The sequence below is a fragment of the Oncorhynchus tshawytscha genome, linkage group LG12, assembly GCF_018296145.1.
Source record: "Oncorhynchus tshawytscha isolate Ot180627B linkage group LG12, Otsh_v2.0, whole genome shotgun sequence".
Taxonomy (NCBI): Eukaryota; Metazoa; Chordata; class Actinopteri; order Salmoniformes; family Salmonidae; genus Oncorhynchus; species Oncorhynchus tshawytscha.
Window position 1 is genome coordinate 36,625,198 of NC_056440.1, and position 9,396 is coordinate 36,634,593.

At 46.1% G+C, this 9,396-nt stretch overlaps 1 protein-coding gene across 1 annotated transcript; it reads right to left on the reverse strand.

Annotated features, from left to right (window-relative positions):
• Positions 1-2,266: 2,266 nt before the first annotated feature.
• On the reverse strand, positions 2,267-5,641 carry LOC112263097 (CCN family member 1). The gene is made up of 5 exons (XM_024439091.2): positions 5,302-5,641; positions 4,797-5,010; positions 4,231-4,584; positions 3,783-3,985; positions 2,267-3,593 (listed from the first exon to the last, which is right to left on the reverse strand). The coding sequence occupies exons 1-5, from the start codon at positions 5,371-5,373 to the stop codon at positions 3,291-3,293; spliced, it is 1,146 nt and encodes a 381-aa protein (XP_024294859.2). The 5' UTR covers positions 5,374-5,641; the 3' UTR covers positions 2,267-3,290.
• Positions 5,642-9,396: the final 3,755 nt, after the last annotated feature.

Below are 9,396 nucleotides of genomic sequence, written 5' to 3' on the forward strand. Positions count from 1 at the left end.
GCATCATACCAGCTGTATTTCTGTATTTTGACTAAGATAATCAATGGGGGCCCCCTGGAGGTCAGGGCACCTAAGCACGTACCCTGTGTGCCCAGTCGGTAATTCGTTTAGATAGCTGGCTAGACTAATTTACCAATTTGAAAAATGTCAGCTGACATGGGCTAATTGAGTGACTGTCGGTGAATGACATAACAAAATAAACATATATTTTATTTTACCAATATTTAACTAGGCAAGTCAGTTAAGAACAAATTCTTATTTTCAATGATGGCCTAGGAACAGTGGGTTAACTGCCTGTTCAGGGGCAGAACGACAGATTTGTACCTTGTCAGCTCGGTGGTTTGAACTTGCAACCTTCCGGTTACTAGTCCAACGCTCTAACCACTAGGCTACCCTGTCGTCCCATTTATGATGCACAACCAAATTTCGAAAGTGCACCTTGTAAATTATACTGTTTTAACTCTCAACAGTAAGTTGAGACCCCAACTGAATTCCTAAAATCTTGGTCGGGGACACCCTAATAACTGCTGGGCCCCAAGTGGTCGCTTTAGTGGCTAGGGCCGGCCCCGCTCCAACCCTGTACTGTATGCTTGATATGTCCAAACCTACATTTCTAAGCGGATTACATTGAGGATGTGGATAGGCGATACATTGAGATGTACTAAATACATTAAACAGTAGGCCCATGCTGTGATAACCTCAGTCGACATTTAGACAACTAGCACACTAAGCCAGACAGACAGGTCTGTAAAGAGAGGTGGGATAGACAGGGGAGGAGGTCAGGGTGGGATATCTATCTATCTAGACAGGGGGAGACATAGGAGATGGGGAGGAGGACAGGGTGTGGAATTTGGGAGGCTGCTGTGATGTTTGTGACCCAGAGACCAGCCTGTACATTATGTTGAAGGATATGAGGGAACATAAACCTGGCTAGAGCACTGGCCGCGGCCTCACTGAGACCCAACTTGCCTCTTCCCCCCCGGCCCTAACACCAAAACAACAGGCTGGCTTTCAGCACTGAACCCCTCTTTGGAGTTATGTACTCCTAGCCCTAAGGTACTTCATAAAGGTAAGTGCCAGACTTACAGTGCATTCGGAAAGAATTCCAACCCTTCCAAATATGTTTATCAATCTACATACAACACCCAATAATGACAAAAAACTGTTTTTTAGAAATGTTTGCAAAAACATAAATACCTTAACATAAGTATTCAGAACCTTTGCTATGAGACTCGTAATTGAGCTCAGGTGCATCCTGTTTCCATTGCTCATCCTTGAGATGTTTCTATAACTTGATTGGAGTCCACCTGTGGTAAATTCAATTGATTGGACATGATTTGGAAAGGCTATCTATATAAAAGTTCCCACAGTTGACAGTGCAGGTCAGAGCAAAAACCAAGCCATGACGTTGAAGGAATTGTCAAGGCACAGATCTAGGGAAGGGTACCAAAAATGTCTGCAGCATTGAAGGTCCCCAAGAACACAGTAAATATAACTTTTTACTTGTTGGTTATTACTGCATTGTCGGAACTAGAAGCACAAGCATTTCGCTACACTCGCATTAACATCTGCTAACCATGTGTATGTGACAAATAAAATTTGATTTGATTTAGAAGTAGTTTGGAACCAGCAAAACTCTTCCTAAACTGAGCAATCACGGGAGAAGGATCAAGGGAAAGATGAAAGGAGCAAAGTACAGAGAGATCTTTGATGAAAACCTGCTCCAGACTGGGGAGAAGGTTCACCTTCCAACAGGACAACAACCCTAAGCACACAGTCAATACCACGCAGGAGTGGCTTTGGGACAAGTCTCAATGTCCTTGAGTGGCCAAGCCAGAGCCCGGACTTGAACCCGACCTGAAAATAGCTGTGAAGCGACGCTCCCCATCCAACCTCACAGAGCTTGAGAGGATCTGCAGAGAAGAATGGGAGAAACTCCCCAAATTCAGGTGTACCAAGCTTGTAGCGTCATACCCAAGAAGACTCAAGGCTGTAATCGCTGACAAAAGCACCTCAAAGTACTGAGTAAAGTTTTTTCATTGTCGTTATGGGGTATTGTGTGTAGATTGATGAGGGAAAAAAACGAATGTAATCAATTTTAGAGTAAGGCTGTAACGTAACAAAATTCTGGGTCTGAATACTTTCTGAATGCACTGTACCCCCTTCTGTGAGTCTTGCCCCAACTCAGGAGAGACTCGTTTGCCCTAAGCTGTCATCTAAATCACCATCCACCTGATGCACCTCTCAGAGAAGCACAAGACAGAGCACGTGTTTAAGGTTTTATTTGATGTATCAGAGAATTATTGATAAGAATTCAAACAATATATAAATCTTAAATACATATAGTAAAATCTTCCCTCCAGTATAAGAAAGTCTCCATACTATGAGGCAATAAAAACACACCCCGGAAAATGAGGTGATCTGTATAAATTGCCACTCGACAAAGAGTGAAGTCTGTACACTATACTCTGTAATATGACAAACACACACATGTAAACACTCCGTTTTCTCACCCTTTCATTCTCTCTCACACACACAAACATGTAACATACAGGTACAATCATTGGTGACGTCCTGTCCTCATTCGACCATCAATGTATCAGACAAAACACTTTCATCATACATGAATGTATGGGATTGCCCATGGTCATCGCTCATCACATCCTGACACATTCACTGGCCTCACTAATTTACACATTATGACAAAGAGTAATATGTCCCTCATATACATGCATACACGTTCCTTTCTTCCCCCCACTGTAGTTATATAGAGGGACTTGACAATGTTAACAAATAAAAAATAATTAATAATAAAAAAGGGTGAAAAGCAGAGGATTCATTTACATATTTCACCCATAAGTCCAACATGACATCAAGAAAGTGACATCAGGACATCTATAGTCTGTTGTGCTCAGTGCTGTCCCTTCCTCCACCGGAACAGTTCAGTGGCTGGGTCATCAGCAGGGAAAGGGAACTGGACCTAGCCGCAGAGAGTTGCACCAAATAGCTACCCATCTCTCATGTTGGATAACTGGGGGCAATGTGTCAGGAAGCTTAAAGTGCAAGCAATAGTTCTGCCTGGATGGGGGGAGCGGCCACCTAGCTCTCTCTCCCATAGTCTTGTGCTGGTGCAGGCGGGGAGAGGCTGCCAGCCACACTGATGTCCAGGAAGGGGCTGAAAGGCAGGGCTATCCGTGGGCAGAGGGCGTATGGAAGATGGGGAGAGACTAGCATGCCCTAGCCCTATCCAGTGTGTCGAGGCTGGGGTTGGGCATCCTCCTAATCCTGACTCAGTGCCTGAAGGTGTGGATGTCATTGTGTAGGCTGACAGAGGGCCTTGAGGGGGAGCCGTGAATGTGACAGCTCTTCTTGCAGCTGCAGCGCTGGATCCACATGACGTTGCGTGTGAAGCCCTCTCCGTCGGGACAGTGGAAGCGCAGGCGGACGGTGCGGGTCAGTGAAGGGGTGCAGCATCGTCTGTCCACACAGGAGCCGCAGCTGCGAGGTCGATAGTGCCGTGCTGTGTAGCAGCCAGCAAAGTTGATGCTGATTGGCTCCTGAGAGCGCACTGAACGCTGGCACTTCTTTCCCCTCTGGACAGTCAACAAACACACAATTAACAAACACAGTTAGACAACTGAGCCACATAAACCATAATAAATAGTCATATTGCAAAGGTTCTCATCATCAAAAATGAAATATTAATATGTTCTATGTGCTCTACTTGTATGCGTCATAATTTCCCACAAACATATCAGACATTGAGAGGAGCCTCATTGTACCTTGATTGCTGGGGTAAATCGCAGGTCACATTGGCGGACTTGACACAGTCGTGTCTCTCTGACAAGCTGGCAGTCTGCGTTGTTATTGGTCACCCGACTGGAGATGCCCATCCCACAGGTAGTGGAACATTCCGTCCAATCAGTGGTCTGCGGGAAGCATCTGGCGCTTAGCAACACCTGGGACCTGGGGAGGGGCACCACCTCTGAAAGGAGAGGACAGGGAATCATGAGAAACATACAGGGTTACAATTAAGAGAAACATACAGGGTTACAATTAAGAGAAACATACAGGGTTACAATTAAGAGAAACATACAGGGTTACAATTAAGAGAAACATACAGGGTTACAATTAAGAGAAACATACAAGGTTCAGATTATGACCAAGATAGGATTATGCCTGGATAGAGACTGTGGAGAATGAGACATTGGGATAGGTTGTTTACTGTACCTCTAAAGGTGACTCCAGTGCTGGCCTGATAGCGTGGCTGTTCCTGGAGCTGGTTGTTGATGTGGTTTGGGAGGGGTTGTGGGTTGGGCAGGGCTACCTGTGGAGGTTCCTCTGGGTCCTCACTGATGTGGTTGTTGTCGTCACAGACCCACTCCGCACAGCAGCGGCCCAAGGGCCGTGCCAGCCTTGGCTGGGAGCAGCGCCAGTCGGGCAGGGACACCTGGTGGGGGCAGAGTGGCATGCAGCCTACCACCCCGTCCATGCAGCTGCACTGGTGCTGGCAGCTGGGCTGGAAGTCCTCTCCATGCTGGTAGACACGCCCGCTGAACTCGCAGGACTGGCCCTTGGCCTCCGCTAGGGAGACACAGACACATTATCAGCACAGTGGACTTTATACCACTATGGCAGTGTTACAATGATGCTGAGCATTTATCTACTTGAATGATCACATTTTTACTATAATTTACTATAATTCTGAAATCCCCATACCCAGCTGCAACACCCATACTTCTGCATACTCCAACCACCTCTCTCCTGCTGATGTTAGGGGTACTCCTGGTCCTTACCTCGGCACAGGCCTCTCTCTGGGTTTCCCCCAGCCCCCAGGTGGCAGTGCAGGCCCTTGATGTGGTCACAGGGCTGGCTGGGGCTGCAGTCCTGGTTGAACTGCCTGGCACACACCTTACAGCAGCCACAGGCGTCTGTCACCCAGCTAACGCCTACTGGGCACAATGGAGGTGATGGGCCACAAGAGCACTGGGCAGGACAGTCACTCTCCACCTGAGAAAGAGAGCAGTGTCAGTGTTACAGATGTTTTGGGGTTCGCACAGCAGCAGTAGGGTAGAGGTGCAGCCTCGTCTTTACTAGTACTGTAGTACTGTAGTATACTCTCTTACTGGAGTGTCTTTCTTCATTGTAACAAAATACCCCAAAAAGTTCAATTATTTTGTTAAAATAATATTTTTTGAAAAGCAGAACCACATCGTAAATAAAATAATGCAAAATATAGAGAGAAAGAGAGAATGAAAAAAAAAGATGGCAGGCAGGTAAGTATGCATCTATGAAACTCACCATGACAGCAGCACTGGAGAGGAGAACGAACAGGGTAGAAACAGTCCTTCTCAAACTAACCAGAGAAAGCATCCTGAAAGCGTACTTCCCAAAATTACAATCAGAGGTTGTTAGATGGAGAATAGAAACCTGGTGGCTGTGACGATATACTGTCCAGAGCCTGCACGTGAGTCCAGAAGTCTGTTGATCTGTCAGTTTACCTATTCATTCATCTGAACCGATCCATGGTTCTGTGCGAGCACACTAAAAGCTACACTAGTTTGGTGTTTCTTTGCTCTCCTACAGTGTCAGCTCAGCTCAGCTAGGGTTAGCTTCCCTTCATATAGAGCGAGATTCCCTCTGTGGTGCCTGTACTTATAGACACAGGCAGACCAGCCCCCTCCCCGTGACATCAGCTCTCCTCTTAAGGAGTAAGGGAAAGTGTATGGAGAGGGATTCAGTGAGTGGAGTAGGAGAGAAAGAAATTGCACCGTTGCTACATTGCTATAATGAGAAAGCATGGTTATATATGAACACAGTACTGTAGGCACTTCAGTGCACTGACATCTTACTACTTATATGTCCCTAATGCTATTGATAAACTACAGGAATAGCTAATTGCTGGTAAATTCACAATAAGCAAAGCTAAGTGTGGAGTAACTTCAAATAGTATTTGATTTCTTTCAAATAGGTTGAGCATTTGATTAACCCTGCCTGAAGTGCCAGATGGGTGGGGTTTGCACCTTCGGGACTATTCTATCAGTCCCATTGTACCAGGCAAGCTCAATCAAGTGCAGCTAAAGTATTTGAATGAACACAAACGCTATTTGAACCCAGGTCTGCAGAGCTTTGGGATTCCCATACTGTGGAGTGACACTGTAGCTCCATTCCTGCATATGAGCAGTGTTTGACAATGAGGATCACCTAAGCGAAGACCGATACTGGAAACAGAAAAACAAGTGCAGGTGTCATGGGAAAAATTAGTGGGGAATCCCGCTCTGGCGTAGAATCCACTTTAATAGGGGAAGTGGTTATGCAGATAGCTGAAAATCTGTGCGTACAACTCTTCAAACATTCTATTACCTGGCCGGGCTGGCCCCAGAAACCCCACTGAAACACACTGCCCAGGCCAGGACACGTATCCTGTGATTCCCTCCATTTCTTTCCTAATGGCCACATTCAAGGACAAAAAAAAGTATCTTCTACAGGTTCCCATGTTCGGGAGGAAAAACTAAACATCGCCATTGTCATCCCAGAGGACTATAAAAAGTGTTTTGCTCGAGGGCAGGAAGGCCCTGCATTAGGCCTTGGCTCTCTCTGTTATGAAACACAGGAAACATAATTTAGCACATTTGATGAGGCCACTGAAAACCTGCAAAGCGAGAGAAAGGAGTGAGTGGGAATATATAGTCTCTCACACCACAAGAGAAGGCAAAGAACATACATAGGACCTGTTTCTGTGGATCCTTGCTCTATTTGTCAGACCTGTCCTCACTTAACCCAGTTCACCTTCACAAAACCACAACGACAACACACCTTCATCTACGAAGGCAAATCCTAAAAAGCATCAAATAGAATATAAATAATAACGGTTTAGAATAACACGTGTATTTCTTTGAATACAAAAAACGCTTCAGAAATTCAACAATTGCGAGGAATGAAACAAAACGAAAAACCAAAGTTAAAAACCGCCATGGATATGTTGAGGCAGCAGGAATCTGTGTGTGTGTTAAGATCAGGGGGAGCAGGGGGAACCACGGAGAGCAGGTGTTGCTACCTGCCTGCCACTGATGTGGGGATGGAGGAGCACTGTAGAGAGAGGAGGAATGGAGAGAGAGAGAGAGAGAGAGAGAGAGAGAGAGAGAGAGAGAGAGAGAGAGAGAGAGAGAGAGAGAGAGAGAGAGAGAGAGAGAGAGAGAGAAGTGAGCCACACCGACACCCAGGCCACTGGGCTGAAACCACCAGGATTCTGGGAATGTTTGAGAGAGAGAGAACACCTTGTAGGGGAAGGAGGGGTGGGAGGATTAGGGCAGAAGTCTGGATTCCTGGCATTCCTGACCCACAAAGACAGGATGTGTGTGCTGGCCGTGGTGCATGGGACACTGACGAAAGGGGGGAGGGGGGCCTGTTTGGCAGCGTCCCCACCTGGCCCCCAGCCAGCGATTGTTTGTCAGCCAGACAAACATTTCCAAAAACAGGGGGGTGTCAGGAGCCATGCCATCTACTCAGCCTAGTCTCAACCTACACCTCAGTTATCATACAAACCACCCACGATCTGAAGATTCACTCATATGACTGCACCCTGACCTGCACCGTCCCTATTGTATGGCTGCAGTTAGCAGCTTCTCTCCTTTGGAGGCTTTTACAGCGGCTTTAGGTCTGGTCTACTCACAGTCTGAAGATAATGGTCTGTGGACATATTGATATTGTTGGCAACTCTGATGCCAGTAAGTACCCTGCATAGTGCCAAGAAAGGTCAGTGTTGATGGAACACTCCATCACTGGTGAAGAAGTGGGTAAACAGGAAGTCTATCTGCACAACTCTCAGGAAGAGTTGTTCTAATCTCAACAGATCTGCCCTGAAAACATAAAGCAGTGTAACTGTGTGTGTGTGTGTGTGTGTTCCATATCATATAATAGCAAACAGACAATTGTATTGAAGTCAACTCCATCAGACTGGTTTACTGTAGCTATTCCCTTCACTAAAAGTCCATTTAAAAAAATAATCTGACAAAATACGTGATTTGAGTTCTGAGTAACAGTATATGACAGTGGGAGCAGCCTCACATGTATTTGGGTAAACATATACATGTGTGGAATCAGCTGTGTGTCAGTGGTGCACCCTAACCCAGCCCGTGATACAACCTCTATAGGTCAGGCCACTGGATTCCTCATACTAGTGTCCTAAAAACCTTGGCTGGTACACTCACACACTCAATCATAAGTAACCCTTAAAAGCGTCCCTTCCAAAAGTGCCTGCTTGTTTGCCAAATGCCCATGTACATCTAGGAGAGAGAATACTAATTACACAGCAAATAAATATGTTGCACTTCACACATTCCTTTAAGGCAGTTGAGCAAGACAGCTGTGAAAAGGATGATGTCATGGGCCCCGACCTTGTGGCGTATGGGTCCTCATGACTGGCGGAAGACGGCTCGGCTCCAAAACAACGACGCCGTAGAAGTGGCAGATGAAGCAGTCTTCTGGTCAGGCTCCGGAGACACCGCACCGCTCCCGAGCATACTACTCGCCAATGTCCAGTATCTTGACAACAAGGTTGATGAAATCCGAGCAAGGGTAGCATTCCAGAGAGACATAAGAGACTAACATTCTTTGCCTCACAGAAACATGGCTCACTCGAGACACGCTATCTATCGGGGTCGGTACAGCGACCTGGTTTCTTCACGCATCTCGCAGACAGAAACAAGCATCTTTCTGGTAAGAAGAGGGGCGGGGGGCTATGCCTTATGATTAACGAGACATGGATGTGATCATAACAGCATACAGGAACTCAAGTCCTTCTGTTCACCTGACTTAGAATTCCTCACAATCAAATGTCGACCGCATTATCTACCAAGAGAATTCTCTTCGATTATAATCACAGCCGCATATATTCCCTCCCAAGGAGACACATTGATAGACAAATAAAGTTTGTTCAGGGCTATGTAAACTGGAAACCACATATCCTGAGGCTGCATTCATTGTAGCTGGGGATTTTAACAAGGCTAATCTGAAAACAATACTCCCTAAATTCTATCAGCATATCGATTGTGCTACCAGGGCTGGTAAAACCCTAGATCATTGTTATTCTAACTTCCGCGACACATATAAGGCCCTCCTTTCAGAAAAGCTGACCACGACTCCCTTTTGTTGCTCCCTGCCTATAGACAGAGACTAAAACTGGAAGCTCCCGCGCTCAGGTCTGTTCAACGCTGGTCTGACCAATCTGATTCCACGCTTCAAGATTGCTTCGATCACATGGATCGCATTGCGTCAAACAACAACATTAACGAATACGCTGATTCAGTGAGCGAGTTTATTAGCAAGTGCATCTGCGATGTCGTACCCACAGCAACTATTAAAACATTCCCTAACCAGAAACCGTGGATTGATGGC